At 38.6% G+C, this 23146-nt stretch overlaps 1 protein-coding gene across 6 annotated transcripts in view; it reads left to right on the top strand.

Moving 5' to 3' along the window:
• LOC102172789 (putative RNA-binding protein Luc7-like 2) overlaps positions 2272-23146 on the top strand; it is a 55742-nt gene continuing 34867 nt past the window's right edge. Inside the window, exons 1-3 of one of the 6 annotated variants that reach the window (XM_018046881.1) lie at positions 2272-2781; positions 15464-15534; positions 17113-17207. In XM_018046881.1, the coding sequence (XP_017902370.1) occupies positions 15477-15534; positions 17113-17207 (153 nt within the window). In that variant the 5' untranslated portion in view covers positions 2272-2781; positions 15464-15476. Of the gene's footprint in view, positions 2782-5654; positions 5739-5912; positions 5932-8444; positions 8524-12676; positions 12754-14456; positions 15535-17112; positions 17208-23146 lie in introns of those variants that run through there. The other 5 variants (XM_018046882.1, XM_013963527.2, XM_018046879.1 and 2 more) reach the window with 5 other exon arrangements.

Genomic DNA, 23146 nt, shown 5'->3' with positions numbered 1-23146 from the left:
TCCACAAAGAAAGAAAAAGTGGTAAATAAACAAACATTGATATGAAATTTGGTTTTAAAAAGCCATAACAAACTGGGAAATCCCAGGTGGCCCAGTGGTTAAGACTCCACGCTTTCACTGCTGCAGGCCCAGGTTCAATCCCTAATGGGGAGCTAAGATCTTGCAAGCTCTGGGGTGCAGCCAAAAAAAGAAAAGAAAAAAACAAACCAAAATTCTAAACCATATGATTAACACGTGCATTTATCTTGGGAAGAGGTTTAAATGTAGTTAGTTTTCTTGGTTCTCTGTATTAGCTGAGTGAAGTGTAAAGGCATTGATTAGACTTTGATACATTAAAAATGGCCCTTATAACTTCTAGCTGCTGCTGCTGCTGCTGCTATCGCTTCAGTCGTGTCCGACTCTGTGCGACCCTATGGACTTCTAGAGTAACTGCTAAAAGAAAAGACTAAAATTTCCAAACTACCAGAAGTGGAAAAAATGAAATGATTAAAAGGCAGACAAGAAAGGAGAGAAAATTAAACCCAAAATAGGTGAGATATATAGACAAGAGCTTTAAAATCAAGCACGTATGTAATTATATGAATATAAATGAGTAAATTCAATTAAAAGGCAGTGAATATCAGATTATTAAAAAAGACAAAAACTATGTTTTCTGAAAACAAAGAGATTTATCTAAAAAGTGAGCAATCAGAAAGGTAGAAAGTAAGCGAGAGATAAGAACTAAACTGTCTTCACTAACACAAACCATTTCAGTATTTTAGTATATTTTCCTCTTAAGGATGGCGTGCTGCAGTCCTCGGGGTCGTAAAGAGTCGGACACGACTGACCGACTGAAGGATACTGCACATGTAATAGTGTTAGTTGTTCAGTCGTGTCCTACTTTGCGACCTCATGCGCCACCGGGGACGGCCATATATAGTAGTGCATTTCTCTCACACGTATTAATTTGTAAATTTTTCTTTTACTGCAAATAGTTTCCAAAGGATGACACTCCACGTATTTGGAGTTGTTTGAATTTTCAACTCTCTGAATAACTGGTAGGAATCTATCTTTTCAGTTACTAAACACTGCGATTATTCGAAGATAGACCCAATATGCTTTTAAAGGGATCTCGGGGGATAGTCCCTGGCGGTGGGGCCAGTGGTTAGTTCTCAGAGGCTTCCCTCCCAAGCTGCACCGTAGGGCCGAATAAAAAGGGTGTGGTGGGGGGGCACCTTGAGACTACAATAGCTATTTCACGTACATTTTTTATTGATCTTGCTAATAAAGTTCACAGGCGATGTATATAACATTTTAATGAAACAAAAATTTTCACCATTATTTCCTTTCAAAGTACCTGTGTCTCCTCTTAAGGAACTATTATTTTACAATAAAAGTTAAAACATCAGGACAAGGCTCTGGGATAAGCATTTTCTGTGAGCTCATTTAGTCCTCACATACCTATAGCTTCATCGGAGATTGAGATTTAAGGGAAAAAAAAAAATCACGGAAGGTCCCAGTTAGGAATCCGTCCACCTATGTCTGGAACGCAGGGTGATGGCTAAGCTAACCCAACCCACAGGCTTTCTTTTCCATTGTCAAAGCTGCTGATATACCAAAAAAGCCTCATCCTTCAAATTTAGCTGTCAAGCAAGGGAGAAAATTCTCTACAAAATGACCTCCTTTCTTTAGAATACTGCTTAATTTTTATAGTTTATAATTTAGACTAACAGCCTCCTGCTATATAAGTAACGATGATAAATCCGAATGGGTTGGATGACCTGCTCCTAGTGTATTAATTTCAGACATTATTTCCTGAACCTAACTTATTCCAGTTGGGCGGCTTAAAGCCTCTCTGCATAGATTAAGGAAAATGACCCAGCTGTCAGATCTCCAGGGCTTCTTTCGTAGGCGGTCGGGTCATAATGAGAAAAGGGTTGAGTCTACATGATCACAGGCCCTTGGGCCTGTGAAAACGAGTTAATTGGTCAGGTCAATGAGTATGTCAGGAATACGCCCATAATAGCTACTAACGCTGCTAACCTCCGTCGAAATGCCAGATATGGTTTCTACTTACTTTCGACTCTGGCTAACCCTCTAGCCCACTGGCTAACTTGGGTCTGGCTCGCCAGCACGCCGCCCGGCGAAGCCCTAGCGGACCCTCAAGCCTGAGAGCGAGGTTTCGCGCCCGGGGCGTATCCGGCTTGAGGCACCCGAGTCTCGCGATATCTGGAGGCAGGGGCGGGAGAGGCCGGCGTGCACGCGCCCGAGAGACGTTAGGGTGGAACCCCTCCTGTGCGGGGCGGGCGGAGCGAATACAGTTAGACGCCAGTTGGTGGAGCCCCCGCGGGAAACGACTAAGCGCGAGGAGCGTGCGCGCTCACGTCCCGGCGACGGTGGCGGCGAGCAGCGTCAGAACTTGGAGGGGGGGCTGACGTCTTCTGGCGGGTGGCGGTGTTGGAGACGAGAGCTTGGTTAGCCGGTATTGCTTCCGTCCCAGGAACCGACGGAGAGAGAGGGAACGAGGGTCGCTTTCGGGGGCTGCTGACTTCCACGTACGCGTCGTCGTGAGGAGCCGCAGCCCGGACTCTCCTGCAACCCCTCCGGCTTCCTTTCCGCACGCCTCGAGGCAGCGGCGGCAGAGACAGGCGTCTCAGCTTCCCCCACCCCTTCCCCTTGTCCCCCCCGCCCTAAAGGGCCCTTTCTGCGCCCCACCCCCGCCCGCCCGCTACGCCGCCGCCATGTCGGCGCAAGCCCAGATGCGCGCGATGCTGGACCAGTTGATGGGCACCTCCCGGGACGGTAAGTCTCTGCCAGTGCCCTGGGGGTGGGGGAAGGGATGGGGAAGGCGAGGGGAAGGGGCTCCGCGGGCGCACCTGGGCTTGTGTGTGTGGCTGAGTAAGGGGCTCCCAGATTGGTAACACGAGGTCCCGGCTCCCGTCCCATCCAATGAGGGCTGGGCAGGCGGGCCCGGGGGGCGGCGACCGAGCGGATTGGCGGGAACTGCTGCCAATGGGGTCAGGCGGGGCCTGGAGCCTGAAGGGAGAGTTTGAGCCCCGAGTGTTGACTTGGCTGGGACGGGAGAGCCCACGTCTCTCTTGCGTAGTTTGGTGGCCTGTGTTGTCGCTGGTTAGGTACCTGCGGACCGCTAAGGCCTCCGCCCCCTGAACTAATTCCTTAACCCAGAGCTGTGGGATCAGCCCTCGCCGCCGCCCTGCGGAGTATCCAGAGAGAACTGGTCCCCACCCTCCACTCCTTTACCTGGGTCCGGAGAAAACCTTTCCTAGAATCCAGTTCCAGAGATGAAACCACCATTCTTATGGGAAAATCTGACCCAAACCATGGTTTCCTGAAGCGGGTGTGTTTGGCCCATTTTGTGAAGAGAATGTTACGGCCTGTTTTTTCCGAGAGACCTCCATTTTGTTAGACAATTTAATAGAAGCTTTGTTCAGTAAATATTGACGAACTTTGCATGTGCCCCGAATAGAACCATTTTGAAAATGTGGTGCCCAGTGACGTAGAATTGAGGGAAACAACGATGCTTTTAGGCACTTAGGTTAGTGTTTGTACAAAGAAGCACTAAAGGCTGGATATCTTTTTGTCATAGAGAATTTCTAGGTAAGATGAAATGCTGTTGCTTTTTTGGTGATGGTAATTAGTAATATACTCTTTGAAATTCGAGTGAAGCCCATGCTAATATGGAGGAAGGGTGTAGTCCACTACTTTCTTAGAAACAAAGCCAATACTTGCTCATTTTTGTATGTTGTTTGTTCAGGCAAATAGTTTCATAGCCATTAAACCAATGCTTTTTTCTCGAGTTACTTAAGTTGTTTGATGTAAGAGAAAAGGCACACTCTTAACTTTTGAGCAGTCGCTGTTAAAATTTCCTTGAGTGCTTTGCAGCAAAATGTGAGTAGATTTAAAACATTTTTATTGAATTCAGATGTTTTTAGCAGCGCATAATTTGCATGGTTTATCAGTGTTCATAATTCAGTTTTAATAAAAACCCACATTTGGAACTTTTCTTCTTAGAACGTATAGAAAAACAGGTGTAGATCGCAAACCTACTTGTGGTTGTGTATAGAGGAGGGGAAGATTGGGAAGGAAATGAGTTTTATTTATGTAGTAAACCCTTGAAAGTTAGCATTGATTAAAAATTCCACTGGAGAAATTTCTATCAGTTAACGTTTTTCACTTTTAGTTTAGAGTGGTTTTTATAACTGTAGGGTGTTTTAACATTGCTCCTTTTCCATTGTGAAGATGGTGTTGAGAAGGGGCTTAATTCAGGATTTTAACTAACAGAATAACTAATCTTTGTAGTGAAATTATAGAAATCATTTTATTTAAGACATACTTTACACGATCCTGTTAATCCTAGTTGGGTGCCATTTTTGGTACCTTCTTCATGGATTTAGTTTCCTAATTTTACTGGGTGGGTAGTTGAATCAAAGCAACTATTGTCACCTGATAAATTCCAACTAGACTGCAATCTACTGTTGCAAAACTGAATTAAAATATGTGTGTACTCACACACATATATACATACATACCTATTTTTCCTATGTGCGTAATCTGCAGAAACTTGCATTTCTTGAAATCCACTCTGCTTTATATACAGATAAATTTATATTTTTATGTGTCTGTTACTGGATTTTTTTTGCCTTCAGACTAAGGATTTACCAGTGAACTCATGTTTACAAGTCCACGATATTATTTTAGCTGAAATGACTGGATTTTCACTGCTGTGTTGGGCTAGAAGTAAGAAACATACTACTTTCAAGGAGAAGAATGTTTTTTTAGATACCCAGATTAGTTATTTTATGTATATAGGAATCAGAGCATTGTTTTCTTTCTTACCACATTGTTAATGAGTTTATATACTCACCTTATTCAGGACCTTCAAATAGGATTTTTTTTTAAGTGTTCAGTCAACTTCAAGTTATCCAGGGATAGGGGATATGGACGCCTTCCTGAATAACACCATGTAATTTGAAATTATATAATGGGAAGCTTTGTATGGGACACAGGAACAGCTTAAGGGAATGGTTACTAAGAAGTGGAAATGGGGTCCAAGGGGTGGGAGAGAGATGGAAAAGGTAGGTAGAGTATTTAAAGCAGCTGTGTCCAATTTTTTTTTTTTTTTTTTAATCCCAGAGACTGACTATAAAGCAACCACTGTCTTTTTGTCAGGGTGGCAGTAACCACCCCCTCTACTCTTAGAGTGCTGTCTGTGAGGGAATCTGAAGTGGCACAGGAAGCCTAGGGCACTTTCTCTTTCACCTCCTTTGCCCCTCTAATGAAAAATTTATTTCCTCTTTCCCACCCCAAATCAGAATTTCTAATTAGTTCCTTTTTAAACTCCTTGGAGATTTGTGTGTTAAGTGTAACTTGGCATTACTCAAATCAGTTAATTCATGTAGATGACCTAAACTTTACTGAAATTCTCAGAAGAGGGACTTTTAGTAGGGAAAAGGAGAGGTAATTTTGGATCACTGGGCACTTCCAGAAAGGACAGTCCTGGGTGGGTGGTGGAAGTGGGAGGCTTTGGACAACCAGAGGGCAGCATGATCGCGCTGGGAGGCTGGGCAGGGGGATGACCAGGAGGTGGGAGAGGAATGCATAAGGGAAGTGGGAGGGCCAAAGACAAACTTTGCCTTCTTTGCAATTTTGCCTAGGGCCCTGGTGGTGGCAACCGCCTGTGTGCCACTGAAAATCGTGCCGATGCCTGGCATACTGCATAAATGGAAGCAGGGTACCGCGTGAGTTGAAACATTGGTCACACTATATAAAGTTTGTATATGTGAATCAGTGTAACTCATACACATGTAACTGGGGGTCTGACTGTATTTGGATTTTTCTGATAAGGCATCATGGGCTAAGGAAAAGAGCATTGGGCTGAGACTCAGGAGACCTGGTTTCTAGCCCCAGCTGTACCTCTAATTGTAACCTTGGGTAAGTCACTTAACCTTTTTTGCCTCAAGTTAAATCTATACTTTGTTAAATGAGAAGTCAAGTAATTTCTTATGTTATTCTCAGAAATGTTGACAAATATATTTTAAATTTTTTAAAGGAAGAAACCATAGGTAGATATTAGCATCTTATTTAAGATACATTAAATTTTATACTTTGTTTTAGTTAGCAGTAACAGAAAAGAGAGGGATAGTTTGTTTTCCTCAAAATATTCCATTTGAAAAGAAGGAGCAACACAGGAAAAGTCAAACAGCGGTTCAGTTGAATTGTCTGTGATGGTTGGAGGAGCCTAGTGTCCCCACACAGACTAGTCATTTTTGTTGTGTTGGTTTAATTGAAAGGGTGTCCCTTAGCTAAAGCCCTTTTGCCGGCAAGTACGGTTTAGTTATGAGAGGTCTCTTGTCCTGACCCCAGAAAGGTCTTGCAAGATTTGAGGGATAGGAGTTAAACAAAATTGAGGCTGTATATTTAGATTGCTTTCTAAGTTTAGCAACTAGGGAAGTTACAGAAGGTAGTTTTAAGGATTCCATACTTCTTGAATTGATTATAACTCTTAAATGGGAATACAGTCCATCTCTGAAAGGTTATATCAGGCCAGAAATGGCAATCTGCCCTCAAAAACAACCAGTAGACTATAGGATTCAGAATATAGATAAGAATTTTACAGCATCATTTGTTGTCCATTATGGTTAGGGAATGTTTGGGGCAGGTTAAAGTTTTCGGGTAATTTTAGCTGTTTTGGATGATAATCTTACTGAACCTATGATGTACTTTCTCAGTTAACAGCACATTAACCATAATTAAATATTTTTGCTGATCATTTATATTGCACGGTGGTTGTATCTTATGGGATATAAAGTTAAAGGGACATGAATCCCAGGAGATAATCAGGAAGATACAGTTCAGAAAATCAGTTACTTGTTCCTGGTACTAGTGACGCATAACTGTTGAACCTATAGGACAGTATGACCATGCTGCTTTTCTTCAAAATAAATAGTGAATCAAAGATTGTAGTGTTCTTTTCAGTGGCTTTTCTTCATAAAATCACCTTGACTGTAATCTGTGTTCCCTTAGTTGTCATCAGCATCGAGAGCATTTTCTCCTCATTTTCTCTCATTAACATAATGGATCATTTATTTCTTGGTCAGTTGTAAATCATTCTTGTATTTCACTTGGATTGTTCATTTTAAGTGAAGGAGGCGTAGCCTTTAGTGTGTAAGCACACATTTTTTGAAATAATAATGGGATATATCTAGTTCTAGAGCTTGTGAATTCTGTTGACATTTTAAGAAATTTTAACAAACATTAAATAGTTAAACATAAAGTTAAAACAGTTTTAGTAAATATAGGATTTTATCAGAGGTCCAGGCATATCAAAACATTGAAAACTGTTAATACCCACATAGTGAATTCATTAAAAAAAAAACTAGTTTTGAACTCTGACTGATATTTCTGACTACAGTACAGCTTGGAAAACAATAATAGTATCACCTCCTACAACTCTGCATCATTCTTGGATTTTCTACATTTTAGCTCTCCTGAAGGAAGCCTGTGCTTCTGAGACATTCTTTGCTTCGGGTAAAAAAAATAGTAATAAAACCAAAGAAATCATTTCGTCTATCAGTGCATAAGTTTTATAAGCAGCAAGTAAATACTTTTATTTGGTTTGGTTAAGATGTCATATAGGGATAAATGTGAGTGAGCCACATCTTTTAAGATGGGTAGTAGGAAGTTAAGGGCAAGTAAGGTGTCATGGATGTGGGTGAGGGTTAGTGAGTCAGTGTTCAGTACCAGGTGGTTCATATAAACATTAAACCTCGGAGTTGCTGGGGTTCAGGCAAATTCGGGATTGCAAGGATAGGCAGAGGGCTTAAAACTGTGGGCAAGACTAGGTAAATGAGACAGGTACTCCTCAAGAATGGAATTCCAGAAAGGTGCTTGAAATGGACTGAATCCTAAAAGCTCAGGGCTATTAGTATATTCATTGAGGACACATAGATGACTGTACTACCCAGCTTAATAATTGGTGTATGGAAAAATTGTAGGTAAGAAGATGAAGAAAGTTGGAACATTTTGCTGGAGAAAGAGTGAGGGAGTGGGCGGAAGGGTAAGTTTATGACAGAAATCTTACGGATTCAGCACCTGCAAAAGTGATTCTATTCCTTTCCAGTTTAAGTTCTCATAGGATAGAAATTAGAAGGCAAGGCCTTTTGATCATTTAATCAGTTATGTAAGATTATTGAGGATGTAGAGAGAAGTACTTTGTAAAAACTCTGAATTTAGCTACAGTTTTGTGTTTTAACTAAGTAGCTTAAGACTTGAAAAATCAAAGCCATGAGAAAATAACATGTAACTCAGTCAGCTGAATAACTGTTATATTTTGCTATTTAACATGGGCTAGAGAAAGGAGTCTTTAAAACTTTTTTCTTAAAAAAGCACTCACTAGATACTGATCCTTATGTTCTGATTTAGTTGTGAACCATGTGCAATGATGTTTGACCTCTGTGATTCTACATGAAAAGAATTTAACCAGCTGCCCTTGCTGAATCTTTTGTCATGTCTCCTGAATGCATGGTAAATTGTTTTGTTTTTATTTTCTTGAGACCTCAGTTTTCTGCAGACAGTTTTCTCTTTCAGAGTTAAACTTTACAAAGCTTTTCCTTTCAATATAATTGGTTAGATATTTATGGATAGTATCTATAGTGTACGAACCTTGCTGTTTGGTGGCTTCTGTATTCTGTCCTACTGCTGTGTTATACATTATACTCTTCTCTGTCTCTTGAGGGTGTGTTTTAGGTCAGGGTTGGCGCTATAGCCCACTCGCTTTTTGTAAATAAAGTTTTGTTGGAACACAGTTGTACATAGACATATGGTCTATGTCTCCTTTGCTTTGCAGCAGAGATATATAGCTGGTAAGTTTAAAGTATTTGCCATCTGGCCCTTTAAGAAAAAGCGTGCTGACCATTGTTCTGGATCAGTGTTTCTCTAAAGTGTGGTGCCTGATCAACCTTAGGGAACCTGGGAACTTGTTACAAATACAGATTCTTGGACCTACCACTCCAGGCCTACCAAATTAGAAGTTCTGGGGTTGGGTGCAAGCAATTTGTGTTTTAAGAAGCCTTCCACGTGACTCTAATGCACATTAAAAGTTTGAGAAACCCTGTTCTAGATAAATGTTTCCCAAATGTTAGTCACATATATCACTGTACTATTTTTCACCCTGTTTTAACATTTTTAATTGTCAACTCACTTTCTGAAAATTTAAGCTAACTTTAAGGTGAAAGCTTATGTCACCAGAAAAATAAATACAGTGAAAACAACATGGTGTTATAAGAGAAAACTAGATTCTGCTGTCATTTACCTGTGTTAAAAATGAGCTCGTTAGATGTATTAATTAAACACATACTAGGCAGTAAGTGGGAACTTTTTTCTTGACTTAATCATGACATATAATCACCACTAAGTGATTGAGTGATGTTCAAAGTGTCATGCTGGTGAAATTACATAACACCTAAACTCACTTTTTGTACAAATTCCATACTTTAGGGAATGCAGTGCTAGTTCCTTACATGGAAGGAAAGCTGTTTGAACTGTACATATCTAAACCCCTAAGTAGAAATGACTTTTCCGTAGACATAGAAATACACACCCATAAGATGGAACGATATAGAAGCCCCTAGAGAGGTCCATTCAGACTTCTGGGATGAAATTCCCTATTTAGCTCGATCTTACCTCTCCATTAATGTTCCAGTCTGTGGTGGTCAGTATTTCTGCAGGATTTCACCAACCTATTCCATAGTGGGATTGTGAAAAGGTGCTGGCTGGCTGTCAGAGAAAACTCATGGACTAGAAACTGGGGAGAAGTGCTGTAATTCTGCATTATGGGCAGGGAACCATCAGCGCATGCTTACTAAGGAAAACAATTGATTCACATCAGATTTTAGAAACCATGTATTTGAGAAATTTTGGTATGAAAATAAATGATTTAATTTGCCTCATAGTATTACAGGGAATACTTCCCCAGACATGGTATTCTAATACCGGCTGATGTGTTTTAGGATGTAGTCATTGTTGGTGCGACTAGAACCTGAATATCCCTAGGTTGCTGGGTTGCTTCAGATTTTTCTTGATTTCTTTTCTTAGAGCTTATGGACATATTTGCTGCTTTTGTCATTTGACTCTGCAATAAAGTAGTGACATAAGACTCTGACCCTAGATGGACTGAAAGTCTGGTAGGGAGTGAAGGTGTACAGTAAGTGATAAATTCTGTATGCTGATTACATATATAGATATCTAATTTTGAAAAAATGTTAAAAAATATAAAACACCGCCAAACACCTCTAAGACTGAGCAAATGTTTTGTAAGTTTCCCTTAAGTTAAAATTTAAAAAGTGTTACAAATGAAGTCTCTTAGGTTCTCCTTCACACTTTTAGTCCTTTCCCCCAAAGGCATTTTTTGTGAATATGTCAGTGGATTTTCCTCTGTGTTGTTTCAATAGTTACAAGGCTCAGTCTCCTTCATGCTAATCTGTTTTTTCGTTTTAAATTCCTTTATCATTGAGTTGTCTGTCACCTCTGTCCTTTGATATTCTCATTTTTCCATTTTTGTTTCTTTACTTTGTTTTAGATTTGGGGAGGTTCTGCTTAGCTTTTATAGCAATCATCAAGCATTGAAAACTTGCCTCATTAATAGACAGATCTGCCGAATACTTTTTCTTCTGCTGTTTTCAGCTATTTTTTCATAGCCAGAGATAGCTTTTGTTACTTCTAATTTTGTGTATGAAACGTTGTGGATGATAGAAGGCACCAGATATCCAGAGTATGAGTGTTATTGTATCAGAATTGCAGCTCTGCAAGTAAGCATCAAAATATAAAATTTAGCAGGCTACAGCTTTTTAATAATTGACTTCCCTTAATGGCAGGTACATAAAACAAAGTATATGTAATCCACTTTTAGAACTACATTTGTGGATAACTATTTATTCAAGACACACTTCTAATGTGTGCCTTAAATCTAAGAGGAGCAACATGTTGATTTCCTAAAGCATATATCCCCTGGCGGAAGTGTGATGGCACTGACCCCTGCCAGTGGCCTAGACTCTGCTTTATAATGAGAGAAAATAGGGTTGGGGCAAGAGGTGGAATAGAATTCTTGGAATGCAGCTACTTTAGTATTTATTTTTGAACATTTCTTTTACCATTTTCTGTTAGCTCTTAAAGACCCTGAGTAAGCTTTTTCTCCCACTACAAGGCTGTTTCTGTTTCATTCCTTATTGTCTATTTTCACAGACAAATAGACTGGAAAATTTAAAAAATTATTTTAGCATTATTTATCTTTGATATTCAGCAAGAACAAACTTGTCTTGGGAATTTCTTCTGCAGTGGGCATTGCATTTTAAAAATGGGCTTGTCATGGGGAATATGATAGTGGGGGTGATACAAGTACCAACTTGTGATGATAAACCCATAGGACCATCTGAAAGAGTTAAGAGGGCTAGCCTTTTAATACCCTAATTTTTTTGGATTTTTCTGGGGGAAAGGAAAGCCTCTACTAGTATTCTGTATGATTTCCTAAGTTCTGTTAGAAAGAAATGACTTGATATTACATTTGGAAGGGAAAATGCCCTCATTAGTTTTTCCTGCTGCCATCTTTGAGTATTTTTTCTTTCCTTATATAATAAATATGTTCCTGGAAAGTTGCATATGTGCCAGGTTATATTAAATATTTTTAAAGCATCAATAATCATTATTTTAAGACATGGTAGTGAATGCTTTCATAAAATGAACTTACACTTTGTACTGTATAAATATATGATGGATTAAACAGTGTATTTATTACAAGGTAAAGGGAGTAATGAGTTTTTTCTTTAGAGATTATTTTAAAAGGATCCTTACAGGTGAGCTTTAGGCTAAATTTAGGCTGTAGATGAGCTTCAGGCTAAAGGAACAACAAAGGTAGGTGGGAGAAGTTGGTGGTAGGGGAGTTGGTGAGACTGTTGGAGAAAGCTGTAAAAATGATCAAATTTGTTCTTTACTGTAATAGTTACTGTGTAGCAGTAGCTATTATCTTGGTTCCACAAGAAGACCTAAGAGTTTGACAAAAACATATGAAGATGAGTGTTTACCAGTACAGGACAGGTCTCTTTCTGCTCTGTACTAGATTAGAAATTGGTATTTATATAGTTTCCACATTCTGTTGACTCATAGCTTATGTTGTAAGAAATGGTGATAAGAAGGTGACACATTTGAAGATATGAGGGCACAGGGAAATAAGAAACTTTAAGCTTATTCACTGCTCTTTCTAGCTCTGGCTTTTCTTTCACTGAAAGAGTAAGGAATTTATTTCAGAGGGAGTAAGCCTATCCTGCCCCAGCCAGTAGTGACACATGGCCCCAACAAGTACACGTGTGGGGAGGGGAGGGATTTGGTTACCACAGAAGAGAGCGTGGGAGCGCTTTTCCCCTCTTGGCCCCGTTTATCAGCTACGACGCTTCTGTTTGCTTTGTGTGCTGTTGAGTTTTTCCCCTCTGTTTTCTCTAAGCTAAGCTTTAAGCTAATTCTGTACAAAAGAAATACTAATTAGTTGTTTTTCTATAAATTGCTTGCCATTAATGCCTGATAAAATGCAGTAAAATAAGGATTCTGCATACCATTATATATGTCAAATATTACAGACTTTAAGGTTATTTTGAAATTACAATACTAAACTCAGTTCACTTTTGCTTAGCCTTCACAGTTGTTGATCACATAGCATGGTCATCCACTCACAGCTTAAAAAAATACAGGGAGCATCGGAGAGAATGGGTAAAGTAAAATTTTGATGTTTTTAAAATAGCACCTGAATCTATGAAAATTGATTTGATTTATTGTTTGTATGGGAGGGAGAGGGTGGTTGGCACTCGAAGGGAGGGGGTGGATATTGGGGAAATAGCATGCACCATGTAAAATGATGTTAGATATCATACAAGCTAAAATTTTAAGTATTACTACTGCAGTTTAAATACAAGTCTGTTTCAGAAGAGGCAGGACCATACAATGGCAGTGTTGGGATTTACAGTGGGCCTAGCTTTTTCTCCCTGCAGATTGAAGGGGATTTTGAGAATAGCAGTTTTTGAGTAGTTTGGACAGAAGTCGCCTTTTTAGAGTGACCTGTCCATATTCCCTGAGTGAAGCTGCTTTGGTAGCACCTCAGGTTCCGTTAATGTTACTGAGGAACATTGTTTAAGAGGAACAATGTGCATTCTAGTTTTTATTGTACACCTGTGACTCACGTGTTCCTAAATATAGGTTAGGATTCATGAAGCCCTTGAGGGGGTTGAAGAACAGAGAGAGGTTACTCTGAAGTTAGTTGTTTGGTAGAAAAAATAGAAATTTTGGTGCTTCCTTTCAAATGAAGAATACTTTTCCTTTCAAAGTTCTAAATCAAGGTTTTATTCTCAATCCTTACTATTATAGTTATCTACAAAGCCTAATTAATGAGTATTGTGGAGGTTATAGAGAAGAGGGTCTGCCATGTTTTTATGGGTAGGGCATTTTGTTGTAAATTGTGTTGATTTGATCTAATCTCTGCCTCATTATTTTTAAGCTTTTTCTTTGTTTACACATTTAAAATCTGGGGGAAGAAATTAAAGAAACCAGATTTTACCCTAAAAATATTCTTGCCTCAACTTTGCTAGTCCCCTACCTGAAACCACTTGCCAAAGCCGGGTAAGATTTACGTACTGTTTCCCAAACCTTCCTTTCTTCCTAAGCTTTGTCAAAGATGGTATGCCAATTTGGAATGCTCTTCTTTCCCCATTCCTTTGGTGTAAGGCCTATCTTTCCTTCAAATAATGGCTTCTATGTATTGCACAAAGCCCTCCTCTAACCTCTTCAGTCCTGTGGTCATTCTAGTCTAGAATCCCTGCAGTACTACTATTTGATAGTATTCCATCCATTATAGACATTCATTTGGCACTTGGATCATGCCCCTTTTGTTGTTACTGTATTTAATACCCTCTCTTCTCTAGGAGAGTGATGGGCTCCTTGAGGGTAGAGAGCTTGTTTTAATTAAATGCCTCTTTGTAATCCCATTGCCTGGCACAGAGGATATCTTCAGGAGTCGGCTTGATTCTTTGATTTGGATCCAGTATTAGTGTAACGGGGCAGTTGTTTAACTTAGGTTATTTTTATAGTGAGGACATACCCAGAAACCCCAAAGATAAAGTACATCTGAAGTACATTTGATTAATAATTTCTTGTGTTGTAGGGAGATTTGGTTCATATTGGTTCCTTATTAATTACAGCCCCTCTCCCCACCTTTGTTTTTCAGTGGGTGCTGTTGTATCCAGTTTCTTTTGAAAAACATGGTTTGGGCCAGATATGTTGACAGAAATCAAAATTACTAGTATTTTTATTTTAAAATTCTTTGATTAGTCAGATGATATTTTCATGGTATAAGCCCAAATAAAGTTATTAAATACTATGTGGTAATGTAGCCAAATTATTTTAAAATGTTAACCTTGAGGTCTCTTAAGTAAAATTTTTAAAATACCAATAGACAGATACTCAGTTGTTAATCCTTTTCACTTCTGTATCTCAGATTATTAGGAATTTTATTATTTCTTTGTTTATAAAGATTTCTTTACGGTGCAGGCTGATGTTTGATAACTGTTTATTGTGTTTGCTGCAGTTATCAAATAGAGCAGACATTTATATGCAGTGAAGAATTAATTAAAAATACTTTTTGATGTTTATGGAAACTGATACCTTTTTTTAGTATCCCCACACTCACTGGGGATAATTTTAATTCACATTTGAAACTGTCTACATTTTATCTGATAGCAGTGTCTTCAAGGCACATATGTATATTGGATTTATGTTGTGATTTCTTACAAAATGCTTAACTAGTAAAACTTCTAAAATCTTAATTTTACTCTAAAGCCTGGCTTATAGTATTCTTGAGCCATTAGTTTGACAAAGCACTGAAACGATACTTCTGTTGCATTACTGAAAAGCTTAGATAATTGTGGCAGGGGACTTGTTGAATATAAGTGTTTTTCCTCTTCAAAAATTTTTATTTAAATTTCTTAGCATAATTTGGGTACAGAATTAAGGTAAAATATTTTTTCTTACATGTGAGGAAGCAAAAAGCCTCTAATAATGGCATTGCCATTCTGATGTGAGCTCATCAGAGTACCATATGACATGAGCTTAAGGCCCTGATCAGTCTTAATGAAATAAGCTTTATAAAAATTTTTTTTTTCTGAAACCCCAGTTGGCCCAGGGACCGCTTTACAGAGCTCCAGCCTTGGACTTTCACCTATGATCAGTCATATTCTTCTCCAGGGTTTATACTTGTTAAGTCAATATTAAAACACAGAAAACACCCCCCCCACCCCGATTTTGTTCACTTTTGTTTTCATATACAAGAATCTTTACAGTCAACATGTACTTCTAGATGCTGTATTGAAATTGCTGGCAGAGTCTATTCTATACAAACTGAACAATCTGGCCCCTTGTTTTATTTGTAAAGGTTCAATGTATCTATGCCTGCCTACTTCAGTCTGCAAGGGAGTGTCAGAAAGGCCCCGCATTCGCCGAGCCGTGAGTTATCACTAACTTTTCAGATGTGTTAATGAATGTGGAACAAAAAGCAGTTGTGTTTAAAAGGAAAAAAGGACCATCAAAATAACCTCTATTATAGTAGCAGGCGTGAACACTAAATGAATTACTCCAAATTGTGGTGTCAAAAATAACATACTTTAACTAGAGACTAGCCTCTAGAAAACCTATTGTTGAACTGCTCTGAAGCTGTTGTTTTAGCTATAAGTTACTGTTCTTAAAGTTTTATAAACCATGATTGCAAATTAATATGTTCTTTAAGTCTTTTTAACCAAGTTAAAACAATCTGAACAAAATCTTACCCCACCTAAAAATGGTAGTATTTAATTGACTTTGAGTTAAGCTCTTTAAAATAACACCATGTGAAAGGGGTAAAGTTTTAACCTTTTTTGTTACTCACATGTGAAAAACAAACAACTGAACATCTTCCTCTATGAAAAGTTTTAGTACAGTGTTATTTACAGTCTGTTTTGGTACCAACAGTTCTTGCTTCAGTAATTCACCAGTAGGTTTTCATTCATCAATGACTATGTCAATTTAAGGCTAAAAATAAAACACTTTCATTTCCTAGGGCTTACTCAGTCTCCTTAGAGGAAACCATCCTTAAGAGCTCCCCCCTCCCAAAGAGATTTGAAGCAAAAAAAAAAAATTGTAACTAACATCTATTTTTTGTTGTTGTTAGAGCTAGTTACCTTTCTTTTTCTTCGATTCTTTCAAGTTTTGAGTAGATAGGTATATTTGACTAGCAGGTCGGAAGCTTCTGTTGCCTAGGAGGTGTTATTGTGTTAAGTGAAGACAGAATGAATTTAAATGTACCCAGTTTGGCCATTTATAGCACAGACTACCTAAAACTTGGAGGTATGGGACCTTTGGAGCCATTAAGTTAAATGTTTCATTTAGGCAGTGTTCCTTTGTTTGACTGGTGTGTAAGTCCTTCTTCCAGGTTTGTACACTCTTAAACACGTCACTCTACCCTCTCTAACTCCTCCCAGCAGCAAAAGGGAGACACTTCAGCTGGAACAAAATAGTGGAAGAAATGGCGTCTGGGGTTCAGTGGGGATTCGCAGTGTGTATGCAATGTTTGCAAGATTACTTTTTATGTTTTTCAATTAATGTAAATAATTACAGAATAAATCAGTGCTTAGTGTCAACGTAGGGAACATCGTATACCAATAGAAATTCTCCTAGTGGGTCTGCTGCAAGTCGTTTAACCTCTTGGGTCCTCAGTTTTCTCATCTACAGTATGAAGGAGTTGGACTCAATAATCTTTAAGGTCCATTCCTGCTCTAAATCCTGTGCTTTTCTGAAGTACTCTATTTAACAGAATGCATTGCTTTCCCATTTTGACTGTTTGAATTACATGTGCGGTACATGTACTGCAACTGCATGTTGTCTAAAATAGTTTTTCTGTAGGATATTATATGAACTAACCCCTCTTGAGGTGATTTATAAATGTGTGTGTATAGCCACACATAAAAAGCTAGTGTTAGTAGGGCGCTCAGAAAATACATATTTTCCAAATGTCTAACCTTGAATGTCATTAACTTTCCTCTATTACAGGAGATACTACTCGTCAACGAATCAAATTCAGTGATGACAGAGTATGCAAGAGTCACCTTCTCAACTGTTGCCCCCATGATGTCCTGTCTGGAACTGTATGTGTTTATTAAATCTATTATTTTATTGTTGGTATACTAGAAAAACAAACTGTTTGATAAAGTCTTAGTTTTGTGTCTAATTATTGTGCAGTGATTTTTTTAAAAAACACTTGTTAGCAGAGCAATTTACATCTATTTTATTCAGGTTGATTATTTAGGTCTGCAATAATGGGATTCCTCACAGAAATTATTGCTATTTTACTTTATAATATTTTCCATTCTTTAGAGCATTTATTGGAACAAAGAGGCAGTTATAATACAGCAGTTACACTTTTAGTTTAAAAATAATGTATATGATTTTTTAAATTATTTGCTTTAGTGCTGAACATAGTAGACTTTTATCCAAAACAGTTTACATATTCATTAAGATTTCTGCCCATTTGTAGAAATTATTGTGAAGCAGTATATTGGTAATCACTTAAATTCACAGTAAAGTTTGTGAGTAGTGCTGTTGGTTAAAACTCACTTATATTGCTTACTCCTGATAATGCATAAAGCTCACTTAATTTGTATTCTACATCGAGTGATGTTAGTTTATCTTAAAGTATTATTTTTAATTTGGTGGATAAATCACATATCATGGACCTGTAGAACAAAGGATTTGGCTACCTGGGTTTTGGATTTGATTGAAATGATACTTTTAAGAGCTCCTGGTCACCTGGATAGCAGAGGAGGGCTAGTAGGGCCTAAATATTTAGCTGACTTTGTCATTTTTCTAAAATGGAAGGATTTCATACTTCATTTGCAGAAGCAGTGAGCTCCCTTAATTAAAGATGTCTAAATGAATGGTTTCTTCTGCCATAAGACGTGGAACGTTAGTTCCCTGACGAGGGATGAGACCCACATTCCCTGCAGTGGAAGTGTGGAGTCTTAACTAGTAGTGTCTTTTTGGTAGGAGTAAAATACCCCGAATGTATAGGTATCCAGGCATTTTTGATTTAAAAAAACACCTGTCTTTTGGGGGCTTCCCTGATAGCTCAGTTGGTAAAGAATCCACTTGCAGTTCAGGAGACCCAGTTTGATTCCTGGGTCAGGAAGATCCCCTGGAGAAGGGATAGGCTACCCACTCCAGTATTGTTGGGCTTCCCCTGTGGCTCAGCTGGTAAAGAATCCGCCTGCAGTACAGGAGACCTGGGTTGGGAAGATCTCCTGGAGAAGGGAAAGGCTACCCACTCCAGTATTCTGACTGTCACTACCCACTCCAGTGTTTGGTCTTCCCTGTAGCTCAAATGGTAAAGAATCTGCCTGCAATGCAGGAGACCTGGGTTCTATCCCTGAGTCAGGAAGGTCCTCTGAAGGGAATGCAGTCCTCTCCAGTATTCTTACCTGGAGAATCCCATGGACAGAGGAGCCTGGCGGCAGGCTACAGTCCGTGGGGACCCAAAGAGGCGGACATGACTGAGCGACTAACACTACTACACTTGTCTTTTTCCGATAGGGAGGACCATTGAAACTATGTTATATAAGTTAAAAGGAATAGACGTGCTAACATATAAAAAACGTATAAATACTTAAATTTATTTTTTAAGTATCAATATATTACAAGACAAGCATGCTGGTTTCTCAGTGCTTGAATTAGGACTGTGACAGATATATCTCTGTTAGACCCTCATATCTACTGTTTAGAATTTGCATAATTAAAATATTCTGCTCTGCTGTAATATTGAAATCTATATTATCTGTAGTTATCTGTGGTATTATTTGATTCTTCACATTTACTGTTTAACACTTAATGATACTTAATGGATAAATTATCACTTCAAATGGATTTTGAGAACAAGATTAGTTGTTAAGCGGCAGAATTTAAGTTTTTGGTACTTTAAAACCAGCAATAGCAAGACTTTGACACATTATTACATTCTTCAGGTATGGCATTTAAAAATCTGACATCACAGTTGTGCTTTTGCAGTTTATAATTATATAATTCAGTTACACTCATTTATTTCTCTGTTGGGTAAAACAATTTGTTAAGTATATGTTCCATAGTTAGCCTTATAGTAAAGTGATTTATTAAAAATCATTCAGTTCTGTTGATTTAAAGTAAAACTGGGACCAAAGCCAAATTTTCTGAGCTCTAGTTTTGTTTACTCTGTAGGTAATACTTAATCCTTCATCATGCTGGTCTTAGACTTTCATTGTAAAATTCTTGCTGGTGGATTTGTAAGAAGCACATCTTTTCAGATTTCAGTGTCTCTGTAGTATGCATCTTAAAATTGATGACAGAAAAATACTATTTTAATTTGTAACATTTTTCTTACAGTGAGGCTTAAAATTGGTGTTTTGGATCACATGAAAAATAGCGAATGACCTTTGAAAGGCACTTGCTAGAGAAATTCTATATGAGACATATCTTCTTTATGTCAGCTTAATAGGCAAGAGATTGTCATTTATGTAGGGATGGAGTTAAGTCCTTATGAGCCTCTTAAGCAAAGTTTTCAGGGCTGGCTCTAGAATTTTGTAAGAGTCCAAGGTTGTCTAAAGTGAGGAACTTGAGAACTTGAAAGCACCCATGAGTGACTGTCTTATGACGCTTATTATAATACTAAAAAGGGCTGTTTATAGCAGTTTATCCTATGTGCATGTGGTTTTTAATTACAGAGCTCTGACTTCTTTAGCAACCAATCTGTGTCAGGCTAATGCTTTTCTGGCACAGAATCGAATAGTTCACACCTCTGTACGTTGAAGATATTTTTTTGACCTCTTAGATCAAAGATGAAAAGAACCAAATTGTAATTGTTGATTTTATAGTGCTTTTTGTTTGTTTTATAACTAAAAGTTGCCCTTTAGTTTTCCAGCCCTTGTTCCTCAGATCTGTCACTGCCAGGAGAATAGGACTCATCAGTGTTCTAGATTATTTAGCAGAAGATAACACGGAAATATGTTCTCTGGCTTTTCTTTATTATTATTGTGCAAAGGTTGAGCTTTATACTGAGTGCTTGGAGATAAAGGGTATGGTTTCTGAAAAAGTACTCATAACTGACAAATTGGAATATTTTTGAAATTCACTTTGATGCAAAGGCCCCTGTAGCATTGTACCTTTCTTTAGTCTGGTACTTTGGTATAACTTTTTTTTTTTTTGGAGTATAGTTGATTTACAAAGTTGTATTAGTTTCAGGTATACAGCAGACAGATTCAGTGTTTTACACACACACACAGTGTTTACACACACACACATACATACATACAAATATCATTGTTTAGTCGCTAAGTACATGTGACCCAGGTACTGTAGCCCACCAGGCTCCTCTGTCCCTGGGATTTCCCAGGCAAGAATACTGGAGTGGGTTGCCATTTCCTTCTAATTCAAAAGCTTGGATTATTTTCCTATTCATCTAGAACTTTTTGTTTGTCTCACTCTTTCATCCTTTGGTCCATTTAGTTGTCTCCTTATATTTAGCATGCATAAAGTAGACAGCACCCCCTTTCAGATTTAGGCAAAACAAAAAGCCTAAGAGTTGTCATCTCCCGCTGCTCCCTCCCTCCACCAAAATAAACCACATTGTTTCTGGTTCATATATTCCCTAAGGAAAGATAAGGATATTGAAGTGCTTAAAAAAATCTTTGCATCTAGTTCCTAGGAACCTGGGGGAAAGGTATATAATAGTAATAATTTACAGAAGGTGTTAAATCTGAAGCAGGTGGCATCAGAGATTGAAATTAAGATCTGCAGGGATGGGGATGTATACTCACAATACATTTATCCTAAATTCAAAAATGGCCACTACTAATTTTCTTACAGACTTCATCATAGCATAGTTTTAGTGTTGACAGGCCATCATGTCTTCCAGCTTAAGGCCATCATTTTATGTAGATAGAAAAATTAAGATTCAGGGAAATTGTCAGATGTCTCACAGATAATCATGGTATATTATGCCACACGGGAATCTTAGAGTTATTTTAATCCAAATACTCTTTAATGTTTTATGTTGTAAAGAGCTGATCTTGAGAAATACTTCAGTTCAGTTGCTCAGTCGTGTCTGACAAACCACGTGCAAACACGACACGTGCAAACCCACGTACTGTAGCACGCCAGGCTTCCCTGTCCATCACCAGCTCCCAGAATTTGCTCAGACTCATGTCTATCGAGTCAGTGATACCATCCAACCATCTTGTCCTCCGTCGTCCCCTTCTCTTCCTGCCTTCAATCTTTCCCAGCATCAGGGTCTTTTCCAGTGAGTCAGTTCTTCGCATTGGGTGGCCAAGTATTGGAGCTTCAGCATCACTCCTTCCAATGAATATTTGGACTGAGTTCCTTTAGGATTGACTGGTTTGATTTCCTTGCAGTCCAAGGGACTCTCAAGAGTCTTCTGCAACACCACAGTTCAAAAGTATCCTTTCTTCAGTGCTCGGCTTTCATTATCATCCAACTCCCGTGTCCATACATGACTATCGGAAAAACCATAGCTTTGACTAGACAGACCTTTGACAGCAAAGTAATGTCTCTGCCTTTTAATATGCTGTCTAGCTTGGTCATCACTTTTCTTCCAGGAAGCAAGCGTCTTTTAATTCCATGGCTGCAGTCACCATGTACAGTCATTTTGGAGCCCAAGGAAAAAGTCTGTCACTATTTCCATTGTTTCCCCGTCTGTTTGCCATGAAGTGATGAGACCAGGTGCCATGATCTTTGTTTACTGAATGTTGAGTTTTAAGCCAACTTTTTCACTCTCTTTTACTTTCATCAAGAGGCTCTTCGGTTCCTCTTTGCTTTCTGGCATAAGGGTGGTGTCGTCTGCTATCTGAGGTTATTGATATTTCTCCTGGCAATCTTGATTCCAGCTTGTGCTTCATCCAGCCCAGCAATTTGCGTAATGTACTCTGCATATAAGTTAAATAAGCAGGGTGACTATACAGCCTTGACGTACCCCTTTCCCAATTTGGAACCAGTCTGTTCCATGTTTGGTTCTGACTGTTGCTTCTTGACCTGCATACAGATTTCTCAGGAGGCAGGTAAGATGGTCTGGTATTCCCATCTTTTGAAGAATTTTCCAGTTTGTCATGGTCCACATAGCCAAAGCCTTTGGTGTAGTCAATAAGGCAGAAGTAGATGTTTTTCTGAAACTGTCTTGCCTTTTCTATGATCCAGTGGATGTTGGCAATTTTATCTCTGGTTCCTCTGCCTTTTCTAAATGCTTGAACATCTGGAAGTTCTCGGTTCATGTACTGTTGAAGCCTGGCTTGGAGAATTTTGAGCGTTACTTTACTAGCATGTGAGATGAGTGCAATTGTGCAGTAGTTTGAACATTCTTTGACATTGTCTTTCTTTGAGATTGGAATGAAAACTGACCTTTTCCAGTCCTATGGCCACTGCCGAGTCTTCCAAATTTGTTGGCATATTGAGTGCAGCACTTCAACAGCATCATGTCTCAGGACTTGAAATAGCTCAGCTGGAATTCCATCACCTCTACTAGCTTTGTTCATAGTGATACTTCCTAAGGCCCACTTGACTTAGGACTCCAAGAGAAATACTTAGGGACAGGGATAAGGTAAAATTTTATCTGCCTCTTTGAAGTGATTGGGTGGGAGTATTGATTGTCAAAAATCCTGAGTCGATTTCTGAACCAGTAGGTTCAAAAATTTTTCAGTTCCCCAGTAGGTTCTGGGTTTTATCCAAAATGAAATTTTTATTAATCAGAACTCCTTTACTGCTTCTCTCTTGAGACTTGGTTAAAGTCAGTTCCTTGAATACCTACAAACCTGAACTTTACAACTGCTGAAGTGTCTTTGATAGTACAAATTTAAAGGAGCCATGAAAGTTTAGAGAAGCATTGATAAGAAATAAACCTGCACAAAATTTTCTCAGCCACTAAGTAGAATGTAAATTTCATAGTGAGAGCAGACACATTTCATTCAGTTGCTGTATCTCTAGAATCTAGAATGGTGTTCTTCCCTTGTGTTAACATGAATAATCAATCACTTTGACTTTTCACTTTCATGCA

The sequence above is a fragment of the Capra hircus genome, chromosome 4, assembly GCF_001704415.2.
Source record: "Capra hircus breed San Clemente chromosome 4, ASM170441v1, whole genome shotgun sequence".
Lineage (NCBI taxonomy): Eukaryota > Metazoa > Chordata > Mammalia > Artiodactyla > Bovidae > Capra > Capra hircus.
This window is presented reverse-complemented; position numbering and strand designations above follow the sequence as displayed.